The sequence below is a fragment of the Colius striatus genome, chromosome 2 (genome assembly GCF_028858725.1).
Source record: "Colius striatus isolate bColStr4 chromosome 2, bColStr4.1.hap1, whole genome shotgun sequence".
NCBI lineage: Eukaryota > Metazoa > Chordata > Aves > Coliiformes > Coliidae > Colius > Colius striatus.
In genome coordinates, this window is record NC_084760.1 from 63,179,755 (window position 1) to 63,201,475 (window position 21,721).

Consider the following 21,721-nt stretch of genomic DNA (forward strand, 5'->3'; position numbering starts at 1 on the left):
ACTTGAAAAAAACAAAACAATGCTGAAGACAAAATCTAAAATGTCATTGGTTCATCACTGGGAGCAGCCCTTGCGTTGACTTATGTTTTCAAAAATGTATTATGTTTAAATATTTTGGTAATTAAATTAAATTAAAAATAATTGGTATTACACCACAAGGCAAAAAAATTAAAATAATTCTTTGCACTCAGATATTAAACATGAGAAGTACTAAAAAATTACAAAGCTTGCCACCATTCCCCAAAAAGCAGTGCATGGAATCATGCATAATAGCTAAACACAATGAATGGAAATTCAGTGTTAATAAAATTAATTTCAAACAAGCAAGCTAAGTGATTGACTTACAGGATCAGCTGGTGCAATGTTAGAATCAAATTGGGTCAGAGTTTGTGAGCTTGAGGAGCGTTCGCTAAATGTCTCCCACTGCTGAACAGACAGAGGAGAGAAGTCAGCATGATGAGAAGGATGGGAGTAAAAGATCACTGAGGAGATTTAGCACAGTAGGTCGGAGGTTGCACTGGAAAGTACTATAGTTTCACTGGATGGTACTTGCAAAGCACATCAACACACATTCAGTACTTATATTTCAGTCAGATTGTTGTACAAGCAAGATTTTTATCTGTCAAAATTAATCCCTACATTTGTATTTTATGGTGAAGATACAGGTGCACAATCAACACATAAGTACCTTCAGAGTTCATGTTTGCCAATGAAACTCATACAATTAAAAAACTGGTTAAGCCATTAAAAACCTGCAAAGACAAAATTAGTGACACATGTTGTGTGTATTTGTAATTATAAAATTCACAGAAAAGTTCCTCAGCTTTGCAGGTGTTGAGTTTGAAATGTATTTTGTAAAAGCCAATTTTCTTACAAAATTCCAGATAAATGAACACTGAGCAAAGTACTCTAATTACACCAGTTCAGCTTGCCAGTGCAACCGCTGAGAAGTGATTCTATGCTGTAAAAGAGCATTTTTACAAGTCTAAATCACTGACAAGGCAAAGAATACAAACATATTTTTTTACTGCTAAAGGCAAATAAGTCAATCTCTGAACAATTTTTTAGGATCTAGGCATGCTGCATCAATATGTGGTTGTCTTCATGCTTAGTAAGTTAAGCTACAGCCACAACTGGATCAATAAAGTAGCAAAGTACATAAAAATTAGTCTGTGATCCAGAAACTAGACTACAAATCACAACTGGAACACTTGTTATATTTTGATAAGATAACAAGTAAATATTAACCAAGTTTCAAATGTTACAAGAAAAATTACAAATACAAAATTTTTAGTGCTCAGAAAATTTAACAGAACTTATGTTAGTGTAATTGTGAAAACAAATTAATATTCTTGTTCTATCTCTATAGGCAAATCAATAAATGATTCCAGAAGAGGCGGGAAAAGCTATATGGTGTTAAGTCAAACTAATCTCATGTAGTCTTCTACAAACTATATTTAGTGAATGTCCTGTGTATTTCAGAAAGAACTCTTTATGGAAATTCTAAATAACTTTTCAAACAGCTGAAATTAAGTTCAGAAACAAAAAAAATCTTCTAAGTGGTTTCATGTATGGTGCTGCTCCTTGTGGAAACAGAGCCTTATCTCTTTATTTGAGACTTAATTTTAAGGCCAAAATTATGGGATACAGTTCATTTGGTTTGTGGGTTTTTTTGTTGTTTTGGTTTTTTCTTCCTGATTGCTCTGTTGTTGGGGTTTTTTTGTTTGTGGATTTTGGTTTTGGAGTTTTTGTTTGTTTAAACAAGTCTGTTCATGGACAGAACCTAATGAAACCTTTTTAGTAAGGATCTGAGGTTTCCTTTCTTAACTGCTCTGTCCCATTCCCTGTATTATATAGTTAATCTCTGTGTCACTACAGAAACCTGCTGAGTGAGTCAGTTTTTATTAAGTAAGAAACTTAATGACCAAGTTCTGCCAGCCTGGCCCCTAATTTGGCCTCTTGCATTTACACAGCTGCTCATTTTCATAAACCATGCATTAATATTTATTTTAGGACTATTACCACCCTTTTAAACTTGATTTTGTTAGGGGCTTCAAAGTTATTAGTAAGTGGCAAACAGACCATTTGATCGCAGAAATATTGACTCTTAATTTTTCAAAACTTCCATAAAGGCATACAGTATCTATGTTACAATTAAGATAAAAAATTTAAATATTAAGAGCAAAATATTATTTCATACAGGTGGATGTTGAATTTACCTGTTGTTCTACTCCTCTTGAGCCAAACAGGACATTTATTACTTGTCCTCAAGCTCCCTAGCTGGACACAGACAAATGAACACCTCCTCACTGCTCTAGGGAATGTACTATTGTACTCCACCCTGAAATACTACCAGAAGGCTGTTACTGCTAATCTCCTGGTTAATAGAAAGCTACTTATGTTAAGGAACTCAAACTTCCTGCAAGGCTTAAGAGCATTGACAATACAACTGATTGGTAAGAATAAAACTCTTACTAGCTGAAACTAAAATATTTGTGTTCTAGACTTGCAAAAAATGGTTCAAAAATACTATCAAAGGTTAATCACTAGAAATTAAAAGGAATCTGAACTGCTACTAAAATCCACTAAGACATTTGAAATTAAGTGTAAGAACTGTGAACTACAAAGCAAATCTCCTTATCTGTGTCAAAACTAGTGTGACTATATGACACTAGGCTGTTTTCAATAAAAATTTAGTAGGCTTCTCAATCTTCAAGCTCTCAGAACTAAGTGCTCAGCCTTGAGATTAGATGGATGCAGTGTTTGAAGTAAGGAAGAAGTGATGAGTGAAGATATGAGAATGTAAAGCATGTAGTATCCAGAGTTAGGTGGATTTTCACGGTGCTCTTTATTCTGAAGTTTGAGATTGATGTCTTTGTCCACATTTCTGAGCTTACAGTAACTGAGCCTGACAACTAGAGTCTAAAAATCAACTATGAGCTGGAAAGAACAGAATAACCAACAGTTTTGAAGCTAATAGGGATAAACTGCTTGGACATGCTTTGGCAGAAGGGGTTGACTAGATAATCTCTAAAGGTCCCTTCCAACTCCTACCATTCTATGGTTCTATGATCCAAATGTGGCACACCTTTTTCAAGCATTTGTTCATGATAGCTATAAGAGGTTTAAAAGGAAAACAATTACACTGATGCCTGCAGTAGTACTAAAAGCTTTTTCTGGCATTAAAACCTTGAGGACTTTGACCTGACTCATGCTGAAAAGAAAATGCTCAGAAGCAAGAAGCATGCACAACAATATAGCTGAAAAATCGGAAATTCCATTGTGTTAGAACAAAAACCCTTTAACATTTATTAAAAATTCAACTTTCTTTTTTAGTATAGTTAGTACCTGGTAGTATATTTAGTGTGAGAACTTTTCCAGATCTCTTGAAGTTTTAGTAGATAAAGAAAATACCATGTTATCTATCTCAATGGACAAAGTCAGTTTGGCAAGAAAAGATTTTGGCTGACAAGGAATTGCTCTTAATTTTATTCCAGTAGTGCAATCACCCTATTCAACAGGCTTGAGTTGCATTGGATACTAAAGAAATCTTGTTAAATTACAATGCAGCTTACCAAATTATTAAATCCTTATTGCAAACATGAGAGAAAGTATCGTTGCAAATTTTAATACGGTTGTAGACATTTTCAGCCTTTTAGCAACACAGTATCTGCTCATCTCCCTCCTAAAACACAGCTTCCTACCAGTAGTCTAAGAGTCACTCTGTCAAATAAAACAACTAAGAAATACTAAAGTATTTCCTACATTTTTCATTTGGTAAGGATATCACTGTGAGGTTAGCATTTTCCTTAAGAGGAACAGTAAACTACAAAATCCTTCCTCCTGAGAAAAGACGAAAATTTTCTCTGCTCCTAACTTCAATCTTAAAAATTTGCTTATTTTCTGTTTCATACCAACTCTCCTCTAGTTTGTCTAAATCTTTTCCTACCAAGCTTCTATTCATTTGAAATCTTACAACAAAATAAGAAAGTCACAAAAAGCTATTTCAATAAGAGAAGCAGGTAAGATAATGCTCAGCTACTGCCATCTGTCTTACATGTTCAAACTAAATTTAGATTCTTAAGAGTCTCAGTTTATTAACGGTTAAAAAAAAATCAATATCCTTATAATGAAAAATACGCCTCACAGGATCTCTGTAACATGGTTGCAGTCAAGAACTCATTTGAGTCTCTGAAGTAGCTCTTACTGTAAAATACTGGGGTTTATTCTAAGTCAAATGCAAAACTGTTAAAAACATAGCAACAAGAAAAATAAGAATCAATTCCTTACAGACTTATTAAACAGTGGATATTTGTGGTTAAAAAATATCCAAAAAAACCCATTCGTTTGGCAACATCAGTTTCAAATTCTGACAAAGTACAGATTATATAGCAAATATGCACGGCAAAGCAACAGTTGGCTTCAGGTTCAACTTTGAGTATTTGCTTCCGAAACAAACCCAAAGTAAGACTTCTCTATATTACCAGTGAGATATTTTAAATTTAAGGGCAAAACAATATCCAAAATCCAATCTAAATGTCCAGATCCATCATAAATTTATTCTGAGGTTTTATAAAAGTCTTGGCAATAAAAGTCTGTCAGAAGTAATAAAACCCCATCTTAAATGAAAAAATCAGGAATTAATTCAACTTCTTCAATAAATGCCATGAGATCGTTTTCTGAGAAATACAAACCTTAATTACCACCAATGACAACATTTTAACTAGTTGCTTATGTCAGAATGAGACAGAAAAAATCAGAAGAAAATCATTACCTTGTTTCAAAATTTAATATGTTGAGAACTTTCCTGTGTCTTTTGTACTGCTCACTTTTTCACAATTTGTAGTTGACAATCCACTTATGATGAATTAGGGATGCATACACAATTTATTTATTAACTGGCAATGAAATAACTCTTAAATAAAAGTGCTAACCTCACTGCTCTGATTCAATTCTGGCCAGGTCTGGTTTAGGGATGGCATTGATGGCGATTTGCTTGGAGGTGCTTCTGCTGGAGAGCCGGAGTAACCTACCTCACCAGTCTGTTCCCCAACTTCTGAAAAGACAGGAAGCACTATAAACCAAAATCATGAATTGCATTCCACTTATTCTCTGAAGAGCTGTTCACATCTCATGGAAAGTCCAAAGTCTTTTCCAAGTAAATATTTAGGAAGAAACAAAACCTACTCATTCAAGTAAAATATACCATTTGTCAGGTGCTACACTTTTGAGGATTGTCCCGAAAATTGGACTTTGAGGATCACTCTGTACCATATTCTATCCCTGTACTTTGTCTTTTAAATAGCATTTTTAGATTTTGATTACATGTAGAAATAAATAGAATTCTGACATTATGAGAAAATAGCTTCCCACAGCTTCCATGTTTACTACAGCAAATCTAGCACTGAGAAGTTTATCTTGCAGAATAAAATACTTCCTTATATGAAAGGTTAAAGCAAAACCAGTATATCAATGGAAACACAAAAAATTTTAAAACAGTGATTAAAAAAACTCCCTTAACCAAAGAATATTTTAAGTTTTAAGACTCCTTAACTAAAGCAATAGTGTTTCCATACACTACACTTTGCAAATTGAACAAGTCTAGCAGCTGTCACATTGCAACTGTACATTGCTACTGTTCATTTTTCTCTGAGCTTTCAGCAAGTACAGTGCCTTGCAGAAACACTCTTCCTTCAGAGTTGTACAAATTTTTATGATGCTGTACACTTACTTCTGTTCAAACTGTAAGAGAATTGGGTAAAATAAATCTGAACAGCAGATTAAGCATTCTGTGTAAGAAAAATCCTGCTTATAGTATCTTCTGTTTTGCTAGATAGCACAGTACAAGCTAAAGCCATGCACTGAAAGTCTCAAAGAAGTGAAATTCAGATTATAACTGGATAAAGTAAGCAACAGGAACAGTTTAAAGAATGATTGATAAGTAGCTAGACATAGTAACAAGATGTCTAAAGAATTAAAATTGACCAAGACAAAATACTGCACAAGAGGAAAGATGGTTTAACTGAATTACCTTTTAAAAGGACTGCTTGCTAGATAGGTGACTGATGAAGACTGCCTCAAGAATATGTGATACACTGTACCAAAAATCGATTAAAATGTATAAAAAGACTGGTTTCAAGCTCCTGAAGAGCTGAACTCTGCAGACAGCTATGACAGCAAATTGTGCTGTCTGCTGTCTTCCATTCAGATGATGACTCATAACAAAGTCAGTGTGAAATTGAACTGGAAACAGTCAATGGTGACAACTGCACCTTTGAACACCAATCAACAATACATTATTGTCTTTGAAGTGCTAATGGGGACAGCAAGATGCACGGTCAAAAAAGAACAGCCAAAACACTGAAGTTCAGAAAGAAATTAATTGTCCTGTCTTGAGGCCAGGCAATACTAAGATGCTACTGACATGAAAAAAGCCATACAGAGAAACCAGTAACTCGTGAAAATTTCAAAGGCCTATAAACTTTCAGTAAATAGTCAGACATCAGGTTGAGACTCAATGTCCCAAAACTGTGCCCAATACCTAGCATCATATACTACTGTCCTTTAGGGAAAATGGCTTTACAAATTATTCCAGATAAAAACTGCATCTAATACCCGCTTCAGGCAAAAAGGCAACTAAAAAATAGGCTACATCAAGCTGATATTTACAGGCACAATGATGTCACCAAGTAGCCAAGATGACATGCTGTGGTCATTGTACACAAAATAACACAGTAAGTTCAAAATATGTCAATGGCAATGTTTTGGGAATGTATATAGCATATCAATTAGTATCAAGTGTAAATGCAAAAAAAAAAATAAAGTCTAATGAGTTAAACACTGAAAATTCTCATTTCAAAGGTGGTGCACTAGATAACTGAACTAACTACTACTGTTAACCACAACGTCAAAACATAAGGCTGAAAACTGCCTTGGATAGACTATGCAGCTACTTGTAATTCAAGGTATTTTTCAAATATCTGCACAAAAAATGTATAAGATATCTATGGAAAACTTCAGAGGTTATTTAGTTGTATAAGACACAAAGCATGGCTGACTTTTTCTTACAAAGAAATCGCATTGTTGCAGCAGCCCAAACAAAAAACTGAAGTCAAAGAAAAGCAAAACCTGTTTTGATTTTTGTAAAGGGTTGGCAGCTTTTACTGAGAAAAATCCCTAGTTTTAAAGGAAAATATTCACATTTATTTATGTAGCTAGAAATGAGACTAGTACTCTTTTCAGATGCAGATCATAGATTCTTCCAAGACAAATGCAGACATTATCAACAATATTCAATTCATAAATATATAAGCACTTAAAGAAGTATTTGTACAACTGCCTGACTTCTTGCTCTCATTTTCATTCACTGTATTCTTCTTCTACAGGCTGTCCTTATGTATACAGATCTTGCTCATTCTGAGCAGCTGACACTATCTATCTACAAATACCACAAGACAATATTAAATCTTAAAGTGAAGCTGCTGCAATCAACATAATTCTTTGAAGTATATTATCCAATTCAAAATACTAAAACTGTACTGTAGAATTACCACATTACTTTAAGAACTTAAACCATCTTATTTCTTTATCTAGTTAGATATTAACACCTCATTTAACTTTTTTTTTTCTACCAAAATTCTGTGGAGGTGTAGTGTTATACCAGAAAAATTACTAACTTTATAAATGCTTTATAATACAATAGATCTAAGTCACGTGAGAGAAATACATATCCCTGGTCATGAAATCTGATGTAAGGCAAGGCCTATACATTAACTAATGGGCCTGAGACACCTGAAGTTGGTCACATAATAGATTCACAGTGGCTGATGAGGGAGAGGCTGCCAGAGCAGACCATAAGAGTTCTTCCTTTACTCTGTCTGAACAGAAACATAGGGTGTAGGGAGCCCTCTGCTACTTTTCTTTCTACGGGCCACTAGAGTTAAAAACTCAGAACAGAAAGAGACTGCAAGTTTCAAAAGCAGAGCAGAAGCATTGAAGATCAAGGGGAAAGTTTCTAATAACAGGACAAAATTAATAACAGCGCTGTAATTGCTTTTGAAACAAAGTTTACGATCTTGCACGTTGGTTTTAAGAAGACATTTGAGTAATTAATCTTCTTGAACAGTCTGAAAGTAAGTTATTCATCCTGAGGTTTCAGTCAGCAGATCACTAACAATTTATCTGTGAACACTATACCTAATGAAAAAGTGTCACAGTTCACAGTTTCCAATTTTGAGAAGGCTGTTGGAAGTAAGCTTTATTGAAATACAGCTTTTGCGGCAACAAAAAAGTAAAAAATATTACAGAAACTTAACTAATTGATCTTTTTAGGCTGACTGACAGTCCCTAAGTTGAATCTGCATAATTTAACATGCACACTAATCTGCACATAGATTTATGAGTAACTTCTAATTCAGATTAAAACAGTAAATGTATACTGGAGACTTAGACAGTTCTAACTACAAGTAAAACTACAGCCATGTCAGTAACTTCTCCTAAAGGCTTTTCTGCAATTGTCAGATGAAAATCTTTGATATCCTACAAACAGTATGAAGAGACCCTCTTGGTAAAAAGAAATAAAATTATAGGAAATCATAGTACCTGTGCAACCACAGTATAATCTGACTTTTGAAGCAAAGACCACTTGTTAAAAAGTGATCTAAAGCAGTTTCAAAACAGTTTCCTTTACCTGTTTTAAAATATAAGAGAGAAGATGGCCACAAACATCCTGGTTTTAAACACCACTTTTACATGGAACGGTAGTTAGCTTTTGAGTTATGAGACAGAGGTTTTGGCAAACAGAATTTATTGGCAAACAGAACTTATACATTCAGTGGTTTGTCTGGGATCATCCATAGGTAAGGACTATGCAAAGAAAGGCTAGATGCCAAAGCCATGGAAGATAGAACCTTCTGTCAAGTTAGGAGTAGAATTAAAAAGAAAAAAAACCCCACCCAGTGCTGTTGACACTGTACCTTTAAATTGCACTGTCCTGCCTCTAGCATTGAATCTGGCAGTATTTTCTAAGTACTTCCAAGATTTAGAAACTCATGCTGTATTTTCAAAAAGGAGAATGCACATCAAGTATACTAATTCGAAAGCAAATTTGAGATACAGCTGGATTGGTAACTGTAATGCTATACCTGATCATGAATAAAATCTATACTGTCACAATTTTGTTTTCCTTAATCTTTAAAATAGATAGTATTTCCAAATGTAATAGCTTATATGTGTACTGTTCCTAAGTAACATCTCCCTGTACAGAAATATATAACTGCTTAGATTAGCTTTGAGCACTGATTAAGGCTTCCAAAAATTGCATATGGCTTTACTTCATACTGACTAATGTGTTATGTTCATACCTATAAACTTATAAATATCTGCTGATATGCTGTAACAACTATACCATCATTAGAAAGTGGTGAAGTTTTGTGCTGAAGCACATCTTACCTGTCGAGTCTTCTAGATCAATCAGTTTGGGCATTAAACTTTCAGGTAACTTTTCTGGCAAATCATACCCATTCTTCCTAGCAACTACAAGATGAAATGCAGCGCAGAACTCATCCAGTGTCAGTGCACCATCTTTATCAAAATCTGATAGTTCCCTAGAAAGGAAAACTCAGTATAAATCGACACTTTTCAGACAGTCATACATCTGTTGTGCAGTTTGGAAGATCGAAACATGGAGTTTATAGTTCATTTTACCCTATTAAACACTTCATATTAGTGCCACATGCTTTACTCTTCAAAGAAGATGAGCCTTCATCAGTAAGTTCAAGACCATTTAAACACAATTTTACCTCTGCAGATTTTTCACTCATTCTGGTCTCAGATTTTTTACGAAGTATACCAAATAAATGACAGTGCTGTGGCAATGTGATTTACTTTAAATGGGGAAATACCCAACTTAGAAATGATTACACTGAAAGAAAGATCAAATCTGATAAGGTAAGTCCACTCCACAATTCAGTTCCACAATACAAGCTTTGCACCAAGTCCAAACTAAATTTGTCAAGTCCCACTACACATATTTTTTAAAAAATGCATTTGTGCATTTCATTTAAACTGAGACTTGAATATATACAAAGAATTAAATGCATCTTTAACAATAAAAACCCCAAATAAATTACTTCTTACTCTGAAGTGTTTAAAATTTCTTTGAAAGCTCAAATCACCTTGTAAATAGTTCCAGTCTAGACCCATTAAAACCCATTGAAGTAAAATTGGCATAAATGTGAGTAGGACTGAGTATACTAGAGTACTAGGGAAATTTCACTTAGCACTTTCTAGTAAGCAGATTATTAAAGGACTATTGAATAGTTATCATATTTTAAAATAATTATAGTGAATAAAGACACATCACACTTACCAAATATGAGAAAGTTCAAGAATAGGTAGTTTTGACTTAGTGAAAAATTCTTTAGCTGCAGATCCTGAAAAATTCCAACAATTCTTTTTAATATTTAAAGCAAGTTAAATAGTTCAAGACTTAGACTTATGGTAAAGCAGATGAGCTAGATAGCAAAGATTTTGGGAAAAAACCCATTAACTACGGGGGTTAAAAGAAGGAAAAAGGCAAATTAATTTTACATCCTTTCTTGAATTACACTGGAATTTACCAGAATGTTATGGGTAAAATGTAAAACTTTCTTGGTTTGCATACCTAAGTACAGAACAAAATTTTTGTAATAGAACTGCTGCACCCACAATCGTATTTTTTAAAGAGCAACTTACCTGGTATAAATCCATTTAGATCAGGTTGAATGGTTTTAAACTGATTAACATAATACTGCCTTTGTTCATCAGTTATTTTCCAGGGGTCATCATAACTACTTGATTGCCTACGAATTTCATTTGTTGTTGTAGCTGATGCTACAGTTCGTACTGTTGTCTGGTCCTGAAATGAAATATTTTTCCTCAGTATTATCTACCTAAAACGCTTCTACGAATTCGCAACTTCTCGCCTTCAAAAAATAAAGCATAGTTAAATCTCACAGTAGTTTAAAAACTGCAGGAAGCTATCAGCAAATTGCACCTACAGGATAATGACAGGGTATTTTTGCACATTAATATATATGGATAGGAATGACTGCAGATATGTAAGCAGAAAAAAAAAAGTATGGCACATATGCAAAAAAGCTAAACACAAATGTTTTAAAGTCATAACTGTTGACTTTTTTAAAATTAGTAGCATTCAGTTAATCATCTCAAAAGAAACAAGTATCTGTTGAATAAATAGTACTGAACAGACTTACAGCACAGATATACAGTAAACGTTTGCAATGAAAATTATATGAAAAAAAAGGATTGCAACATCAATCTGAATGAAGCAAATCAAATATCAATAAAGTGTCACACCTGGACAGAAGCAGGATGCATGGCTAAAAGAGCACTGGTTGGTGGGGTATCTGCAAAACTGACCCAATTTTCTTGATGGGGTGGTGGTGAATGGCCAGACCATATGGGATCGCTAGAAGTAGATGAGCCTGAAAGCAGAATAAATAATTTCTTTTCATTAAACAACCTTGAAAACTGAGTAAGAAACACAGTTATGGAAAGCAGTAAAAAAAAAAATCCTGAAACACATGCCTCTATCAAGGAGATATACACTTATAGAACGGTGAAGAAAATGAAAACCGAACTGTACCGAGGTGACAAAGACCACCTTCTGACAACTCACTCCTACAAATGTTTACATGAGGTCAGCTTAAATCTACACTATAAAGAGAAGTGAGGAACAAGCTTATTGCAACACATAAAATGGAAATTGGGTTTCAGGCACTTAATGGGCTTACAACGAAAAGTTTAGTTTGCCATTCTATGAACAAAGTCTTGGAAATTCCTCTTAAGAATCAGGCTTTTTGGCACAGATTTTTTTTTCCTAAATTATTTCTAGACTAACTTGGCTGCTTAAAAGTAGGCCAAGAATTATAAAAGGCATCCATACAGAGCACTAAAATCTGCTATATATTAACTATCTAGAACACAATAATTGCGATTCACTCAGTGCCTTGTTACAATCTACTTCTAAAATACTGATGATATTCTATGTCTTAATATTAAAAAGACTGTGAAGTAACTATAGAAAGATTTGGCCATCCACTGCTCTGTGTGTAAACCACTTAAAATCCTCCTAAACTACAGTTGCAAAATCAAAATTTAAGGAATTCAGATTGGAAGGAAAACAATCTAGACATCTAGAAGAATCTCAGACATCCATTCTACTCCTTGATTCCTAAAAGAAACACTGAACTCTTTCTGAATTCCTAAAAGAATTAGTGAAACTAATTAATCTACTCTTCCTGCACAACTACATGCCTCTCTTGAAATATGTTAAATAAAGTCATACTTCATAGGAATTTCTATGTCATAGGATCAATTTCCTCTCTTTTGAGTTTCTGTAAGCTCTTCACTCAAACCACAAGCAAGAAATATGAAATTGTCATAATTTTTATCGTCATCAAGATCTAGATTGAAACAATGAAGCGCAAGAACTTATTGTCAAGATGCTGTTAAAATACTGCTATGACAAGTCCATTTATCTATACATAATCAATTAAACTGACAAATATAAACAATTTCAGGTTCTTGGAGACTGATGACACTACCAGTACACACTGCAGTGAACTGTGAAGGAAATCTGAAAATTAGTGAAATAATCCCAACAAGAACACTCTTGCTTTACTGTTCCCATTATTTACTCTGTGATGCAACATTTTAGGACACAGGGTGGTAAGGCTGGAGTGCACTGAAGGAAGACTTGCTTACTAGTAACTGTGGGCACCTGGATCCATGCACGTAATCATAGACTGCCACCAGTAAGTAATTCAATTCTCTGTCATTAAAACTACATCTCACATTTGAATTAGAGCTAGTTACCCCTCACTTCCTCCTCAAACAACAATACCAGACTGGAAAAACTGAGGTAGAAGAGAAAGCAGAAGAAAACTGGCTTATAGAGAAGATTCAGAACAATCAGTGTATTTTTATTTTATTATTTGTAATTCAATGAAGAAACAACTTTCAGTGATCTTTGTGCATTTTCATTAGTGAGAATACTATCAGCAGCACTTTGAATGGAGAATAGGCCTAAGACCAACTATCAGATTTGAGCTAGCTGGTGAAGGCTAATGTACCATGTTTAGTATGAAGACCTAGCTTGAATTCCTATGGCTGCTCTTTATCCTTCTCTTCTAGCTGGGGTACCTTACCAAGGTATCGATAACTTGTGCAAAGTGATGTCATTCCCTGTCACACATAAAGTTACCCCCCTCACCTTTAAGCTACAAATGCATATGTAAGTAATGGTTTATCTAGAAAACATCTGAGTAGCTTGTACTTTTCAATAACTACACAAATGTGAGTTTACTCACAGAGAACTAAATTTTCAGTTAACTTCGTAAACTAGCAAGAGCTTTCTTTAGCACCAAATTGTGATGAAACAAAAACATAAGGATAATACAATTTTGGTAATAAGATTAATACTGTAGACATCTTTCCTCCCTGAATAATCATGTCCAGGTAAGAATAACCCTTAAGTCGTAGCAAGGCCAATTATCAAGTTATTGAAGCAGTAACTAGAAGACAAATGATTATTCAGTCACTTGCAAGCATAGTAAATATCTTAGGACTCTAGTGATGTACATGAACTGTTATTACAGTAGACATGTTCTACATTTGTCTATGAAGTTGTCTGGCTCTTGATTTCATGAACTGCAGCAAAATCTCTACAAACAATGAAAATAAAGCAGCATGGCTTATGGCTGCAAGTCCTCATACATATTCTGTCATCAAACCGGACCTTTGACTTAATGCCAAAGAAAGATAACAGAGGACCTATGACTAAATGAAAGATCTCAGATTTCTTTTACTAGTTGACATCATGATTTGGGTACTACTGACATAAATGCTCTGCTTTGCTTCCAGCCAGGACAAGACAATAAAAAATAATTTCTAGCCTTGATTCTGACAAGCTAAACTATCATTTGAAGTGAAGCAGTCAGGTGTTCTTTCTCCCAAGTTTGCTACCATCAGCATCCTTCCAGCAGCTGAAGCTGTAGTGCAAAATCAGATGACAAGGCAGAAAACTATGAAGTACTTTTCTCCACCCCCCCGCCCCCTTGTAACTACAGGAACAGGAGGCTCTCATACACAGTTCAGTTTCCTACAAAGGCTCCAGTCATTCATTGTATTATTCTATGAAGACTAATTCAGATCAGAGATGCAAGACAGAGATGTAACAATGTGATTTTTTAACAGCTTTATCTTAAACTGTTAAATCAAAGAGACTTGGAAGGCTTGAGACACCCAGGTTTTAACAGCATCGACTGGCATTGAAAGATGAGACTTGAACTAGCTATAAACATTCCACACAGGTGATCAATGCCTGTCACTGAACTTTTGATTCCTTATATTAAAGTAAAATACAGGAACCTTTTGGAGGTCTGCTGACAAAAAGGCTTGAAAAAAGGTAGTAATAAGCCTTTGCTTCTGATTTTATACATGTAAGCACACTGAGCTAGTCATGACAGTGCCCCAGAGTCCAGCTACTTATGCAGCATCACTAACGCTATCCTAAAAGAATTACAGTACAACAGTAGCAAAGAAATTGTTAAATCCAAATTATTCTGCTCTGTTGAGAATAGGTTTTCTTCCTCAGAAACTACAAATATCAAGAAAATCCTGAGAACTATGGCTATATTATGCCAAGACTTCTGATACAAGAAAGAAATGTAAGATTTAAAAAAAACAACTGAGTCAATAACTAGTAATTATTCTACAGCCCAATTCGATACAGAAAGAATTAAATAATTTTGTTCATGGTGGGAATATTTTGATACAATGGAGTATCTTCACTACACATAAGTCAGAACCTTGCTGTTTATACACTCCTTTCTCCAATCAAAAAAAAAGGTGGGTTTTTTTGTCCTACTGGTGTAAGGCAACATGCTGTTTATTATTAGATCTATCAGAAATATTTTCACACTTGAGATTCTGTGCTTTTGGTTGACAATCTCCTTGCTCTCAAAGTATGTTTTACAGAACATGAAATACAAACAGAGACCTGGGTTCTTATTTTTCTTGGATCACAAGTGAAATGGCATAGCCCTGCTTTAAATCCTACTGAAACTAATAATATCATATACTTGCAAACTACCTGATTTCTCAATAACATCTTGTATTGGAATAAAGATGAGCTTGCACTGCCGATTTTAAGAAAAGTAACCAATAGCCTATTTGGTTCTACCTAAATAATCAGCAGAACATAATTTTTCTATAAAATATTGACCTTAAAAGTTAGTCTCAAGAGATGGAGAAAGAATGGTAGAACTTCCTACAACAGCTGAAACTCAGAGGGGTAATTAATCATCCGCAGTGCAAAAAAATCACCCATAGTGACAAAAAATCACCACGGGATGACAGTTTTTTTAAACACGGAAAATCCACTCTGTCCTTACAATGGGCAGGACAATCTTTCTACAACGGTATTTCTGAAGTAAACACTCTGTTAATGTGTTTCAATGTGGAATATAAAACTGGTGAATATTAAGCTGGTTTCAAAATATTTTCATACTACTACTACAAAATTTATCCATTAGACATAACAAGGAAGGCATTGCCAAACTGAAATATTAACATGGTATCACTATTTTTAAGGGGAGAATACTGAACTCTTCAACAGCAGAAACAGTTTTCATGCTTTCCTGGAATCCTTGACTTCTTAAGTTAGAAAAACTTTTTGTTCTAAATTATCTGGCATTTACTAGCAAACAACATTCAAGACACTTGCATAAACCTCTGTATACAACCAATTTCACTTTAAAAATAAAGTTTATTTCCTTATTCAACTAATTTTAACAATCCTTAGTCGTCCACGGATGCTTGTAACTACAGAATGACAATAAAATGAAACATAACAGATGAATTTTGGAATATCACAATAAACCAACCAACCACAATTCAATCTGAAACTACAGCCTACAAAATACAACATATTATTTTAGCAGTTATAACAAAAAACAGAACCTGAATTAGAACCGTTCCTCTGTCTCCATATTCATTAATATGAATTGATATTCAGATATCAGAACTTTTTAAAATATGAGCAGTGATACAACAGGAAGGGTCTTTGTGTTAAGTGAAGAACAAGGTTGAAAAGCTTTACTGAAACAAGTGGTTCTGCTGTGACTGCTTGGAGATACAGTAGCTTCAGTTACGTTTACAGAAACTTTAAAGAAAGCAAAAAAAATGTTGAAGATAATTAATTGTTCTGAAAATTCATCTAATCTACCAGAAACATAATTCAAACAAATCATACATTATTTGCCACCTTCCTTTGAGCTCCTCATGTTTTTGTGGATATTGACAGTTCCTGCACAGCTTCAACAAAACATCAGTTTTGCATTAGAAAACTTTTTACTAGGAAACTTTCATATTCTTGTTCCCTCCCTTAAAACTAAGCATTTCCCATACTGCATTAAGAAATGGATCCGCCATATGCGAGACTACAGATTCCACACTGCTGCCATCAACATGAACATCTGAATCTGCAAGAAAATTTCCAGGACTGGAAAAGACAAAAATAAATTGCCCTAAACTCATTTGATATTTTCAAATTCCACAACTTCTGGTTACAGCTGAAGCATAACAGAAGATATTTATACCTGGTTGTGCTTCACTAAATGGAGCCCAAAAAGGCCCAGGTCCAGCAAGAGGTCGTTCATTATTCCCTCCGCTGGGATGGCGGTTGTGCTTCCTCCATGTATGTGGAGAAGTTGGTGGGGATTGCTGTGGTGAAACAACTGGAGATGTGGACTCCTAATAAAACAAAGGAATCTTTTAAGTTTTTTTACTAAATAACTAAAAACATAAAAGTCTATCTAAAACCATTATTTCTAAGAACAACCATCATGGTATTTAAAGTCTCATTTTAGTGAGTGGAAATTTTAGTTCTTACTAAAATGAGGGAACAGGAGAAATCAGGTACAGTATGACTGGAACTGGACATGTTCATTTCAAATAATGTCATGTAATGTATTTTTAACTTGGCACTCAAAAGCAATGCGGAGTTAAATGATGTAGCTACAAAGGAAACTAGATGATAAGACTCACTTTCACTTGTGATAAAAATTACATTTGAACCCAGGTCTCAAAAGAAAAGATTACTTAACAGTATAGCTTATTACCACATCTAACTTTCATCAAGTGATTCACAATCAGTTACTTTCATTTAAAAAATGAACCAGAATTAAACACTGAAAAAACCTCACTAGACAGGCCACATATTTTTTATTATGCAAATAAGAGATACAATTTTCAAAGAATGATGCCATCTAGGATATACTGTAAAAATTACAAGGTAGTTTTGCTCTGACATTAAGGCTCAAGCTTCTTTTTAAATCTATATGGTACTATATTTTCTCTAAACAGGTAGGAAAACAGAGAATCACACATGCAATTTCTACCTGGAGTCAGTTCACATAAGACATTTATATTACCAGATTATTCATTTTCAAATAAAATACAAAGGAAAAAAAATACTTATTTTGTACAAAGGGAAGTATTTATACAGTGGAAAGTAATTTCCTCCCTATATCTAGACCTCCTGAAATTCTTGTTTGTCAAATCTCCCAATTTGAGCCAAACCATATTAGTGAAAACAAGTAAAACAAGAAAGCAAAGCTTGAACTCCAAGTTTCCTGAAAAGTAATGACAAAGCTAAAAATTTTAATATCTCTTTTGGGAGTAGACAAGAAAAAAAGTTTGGTACTCTGAGTTAACAACTGTTAACACACTTTTAAGTCCTGACAGACAGACTGTAGACTTCCACATGACTCCCAAAACTGAACTGGTTCACTTCGTCAAGTACTCAAAGGTCATTATGATTTTTTAATCAATATTACATCAACAAATGTCTAAAAGTCAGTGAGAAAGTGCCATAAACAGTTTAAGCTTTTCTTCAAGAAGGGTCCATACCAAAACTACATACATCCTAACAAAAAAATTTTAGGGCCATGATGACTAGCTACTTTCTAATGTGTTGATGCAAACTTTCACCTTTTTGCCTTCTGATTTTCATATTTCTTGGGATATGCGGCCAGACTGATTTATTCTGCAACTAAGGTATGTTCTGAGATTTCTGATCATTGAGTAAGATTTCATTAACTAAGCTCCTAGGCCACAAGGTCTCAAACTTACCATTCAAAGTATTTAAACAATGCCCATACACATTAGCAAAGTGCATTACAAAGAGGCTGGGAGGGGCATTAATGCACTTCAACTTTCAATGCAAGGACCATCTGACCGTATAGTCAAAGTCACTGTTATTCCACTGTACCTGCACCAGTTCAAAATTTCTTTATTGCAGTTGCATGCCTTCCTAAAATTTCCCTGAAGATTCCTCCTCTTAACATCCTACTTGACAAGAAATTTATTTTTGATGACAATACATTCTTACGTTTACAGTTATATGGGGCTAAGGGGGAAGGAGTCAGGGTAGCCAGAGAGTCATTTGTTGGCTGGAAGCTACAACAGAGGTTGAATGCTTAGTGTGCTCAGCATAGTGCAACAGGTGCTAGGAGAACCATGATGATGTGTCACTGAAATCAATGAAGCTTCCTTTCTTTCATTGGCTTTTATACAGGTCATCTTTTATCAAATAAGATTTGAAGGAAGTTTGAATTTTCAGACAAAATACCACAAGTAAAACTAGGAAATGCTGTGCTTGGTTACAGACACTATTAATTTAGTACTCTTTCTCTGCTAAGTCAGATGGTCCAGAAAGACATAGAATAAAACCTGAGGCATACAAACATATGGATAGTGTACCTAAAGGAAATCCCTCACTGCTTCTAACTGCATGTGAACATTAAAACACTCTTATCATACAGTCCTCATGAAGCTGCATCACCCTAATGAAGCTACTGACTGTGACTAACCCTCTAAGAAAGATTTGACATTACGCTCAAAACATATGAAGAAACTGTAAATACGATCCTCAACTTCAATCCTTTTAGAAATTCACTTTGTATGTTGTTCACATGATTATGTAAAGCATATAATGATGGTATTCAGATCATCAGAGGTACAAGTGTAATAAATAACCTTCTCTCAATGTGCCAGTCCATATTATGATCAGAGTTCTGTACATTTACAGATTTCTCACAACTGACTTGGAGTTTCAGTTTATAGACTTCAAAATTAATAAAATGCAAAAGCATGTCACCAAATCTGATGTCCAAAAACTTCTGGAAGAGGGACAAACTACATGTTCAGCTTTATTGTCATTACAAGACACACATTCCCCAGACAGCTGAAATCAAATTATATATATTTGGTTTCAGCTGTCTGGAGAATGTGTGTCTTGTAATCATGACTTTAATGTGAGACCATCTTTCCCTTGGGCAATCCTAGTCACTCACATATAAAACTCATGGCATTCATTTATCTAGTTTACTAGAAGCTTAGAAGAGATTAACTCCTTAATTGTTTTTTTTTTAATTATATGTATGTACACACACAAATATATGTGTATGTGTGCACATACATATATATCTAAAAAATGTCTTAGCCAAAAGACTGATGGCTTGATGCAAGCATAAAGAAGGAATATGCGAGCCAGAATAGACTGGGGAGGACAACTGTAGAAACACTGACTCTCATTCAAAAGCAGTCATGGGAAAATACAGTGAGTAGTGATTTGCTGAAACTGAAATTACATACAGATTCACTCACTTCTTGTATATAAGTTAACATCGATTAGGTATCTGCCTTTGCAGTGAGTAAAAAGTTGTAATTTTCGTATAATCACGTATAGAAAACATGGTTTGTTGTACTAATTTTCCACTTCAATTTTGCATTGAGCTTCATATTCTAGTAAACAGAAGCAGCACATTGATTAGAATCCTCAACTGCAGCATATGTTCTCAGAAATTGAGAGTGTGAATCCAAGTGTTGAGAGTTTAAGACAGTGTATATATCTTGCAGATGAGGAAGTAGAGTTGGCCACTTTCATCTGTCCCATCTATTAATAAAATAAACTAATTTTGAAAGTCTGAAACATCCAGGATTAGAATTTCATTTAGAGTATTAGGGTATAGAACCTAAATTAATTGCTCTTCAAAAACCTAACTTTTAACAACTACAAGAGTTTGCTTCATTTAGGCAACTGATAAGTTGGGGATTTTTAATTTCACCAATTTTAACAGATGTTACCCACCTAATCTCCTTGGTAGCTTTGATAATTTTACTCACCATTTGCACACTGTACTTGACATAGCATTTATTAGATCACCTACTTCTAAAATCTTATTTTGATAAACTGTTTTAGCACCTTCAATGGAATTAGAGTGAAACATTTTAAACACTAGCTGTTAATTTCTCTCCACACAAACCTCAGTAAAAATCATAGTAAAAAACCAAAACATAGTAGTTGCTATGTTAAGACATTTTTCCTTTTCACCTTATTCCAGAAAACAGATCTAAATAAAATCTTGTTGATATAAAAAGTTACTCTGCTTAATATTTTCATGTTAAATCAAACTGCTGGGAACATTCTTCTAAATAACTAATAAAAAAAATAAGGTTAGAGCTAACAGGCAAATTTAAATATTAAAAAAACATTAAGAAGTTATAAAAAAGCATGATTTTTGTCAAACTAAAATTGGAAACTAAGACACTATGAAGGACTTGGACTTTTTTGGACTGACAAGCAGTTACTAAAAACAGCATGTTATTTTAAAAAGGTGATATAATATATTACTCTAAAAGAAGAACCTTAGTGAAGATAAGTCAAACAAATTGATGTTAGGCAACACAATACTGTGCTAAAGCAACTCTGGAAGAACCTCAAAAGGGCATTGCAAGCATACACGAGTCAAATGAGATTATAAACCTTTTCCTGGATCTCACACCTCAGGCCAGAAGAAAGACTCCTAAGGAGAATTCCAGAGACAATGAAGCCAGATATGGTATCCGAAGGGTAGTTCTAAGGGTGCTGTGATCCAGGTCCTGATACCACACAGCCTGCATAAGAGTCAGGGAACAGATCCATCATGAAGAAAGATTATGCTAGAGATGGTAACTGTATTGCAGAACCCATGTTTTTGTAATCAACTAGCGTTCATACCGAAGAAAAAAATAGTCCAAGGTTCAATGTGAACTCCTCCACATGCAGCACTACACATTTTTAGAGGCATGGTGTGTGGTTCAGCCAATCACAAATTCGTTAGCCTGACCTCAACAGTTTGAAAAGTTTTAGACGAAGTTCTGAAGAAAGTAAATCAAACCACAGAGAAAAATGGGAAACTTTACTTTAGTTAAGACAATATTTTTGTGATTTTCTGGATGGAGGAACTACACTTAACTTGAACCTCAGCATACTTCAGTGGGGTGCCATACAAGGTAAGAACAACAATGTGGGGAGTAATACAAGAATCTAAGGTGCAAAACAACTAGCTACAAAAGGAACAAAGCTGGACCGTATTAAAATGGGAACTATGGGATTGAAGGGAACATTCTAAAAATGCTCCTGAGTGACTGACTTGGGGAATGAATTAATTTGATACTCTAAGTAACTGATTATGCACACTAAATAGCATGTTGATGAATTCTGACAACAAATGAAAGGAGGCAGGCACATGAATTCCTTTCAGGATCTAGGTAACAGTTAATTATCAATTTTTAAAATAAAAAATACAGTTTCTTGCATAGTGGAAATTAA

General features: G+C 34.4%; 1 protein-coding gene across 10 annotated transcripts in view; it reads right to left on the bottom strand.

Annotated features, from left to right (window-relative positions):
* Window positions 1-21,721, bottom strand: part of REPS1 (RALBP1 associated Eps domain containing 1) — a 67,447-nt gene that overhangs the window by 18,382 nt on the left and 27,344 nt on the right. For 5 of the 10 annotated variants that reach the window (XR_009818238.1, XM_061990801.1, XM_061990794.1 and 2 more), the window contains exons 4-10: window positions 16,665-16,818; window positions 11,359-11,486; window positions 10,735-10,897; window positions 10,370-10,433; window positions 9,451-9,605; window positions 4,935-5,074; window positions 346-426 (exon numbers count right to left, since the gene is read on the bottom strand). Coding sequence is in view for 9 of the 10 variants with exons in the window: in XM_061990801.1 (XP_061846785.1) it covers window positions 346-426; window positions 4,935-5,074; window positions 9,451-9,605; window positions 10,370-10,433; window positions 10,735-10,897; window positions 11,359-11,486; window positions 16,665-16,818 (885 nt within the window). In the remaining variant the exon portion in view is untranslated. The remainder of the gene's footprint in view (window positions 1-345; window positions 427-4,934; window positions 5,075-9,450; window positions 9,606-10,369; window positions 10,434-10,734; window positions 10,898-11,358; window positions 11,487-16,664; window positions 16,819-21,721) is intronic. The other 5 variants (XM_061990797.1, XM_061990795.1, XM_061990798.1 and 2 more) reach the window with 4 other exon arrangements.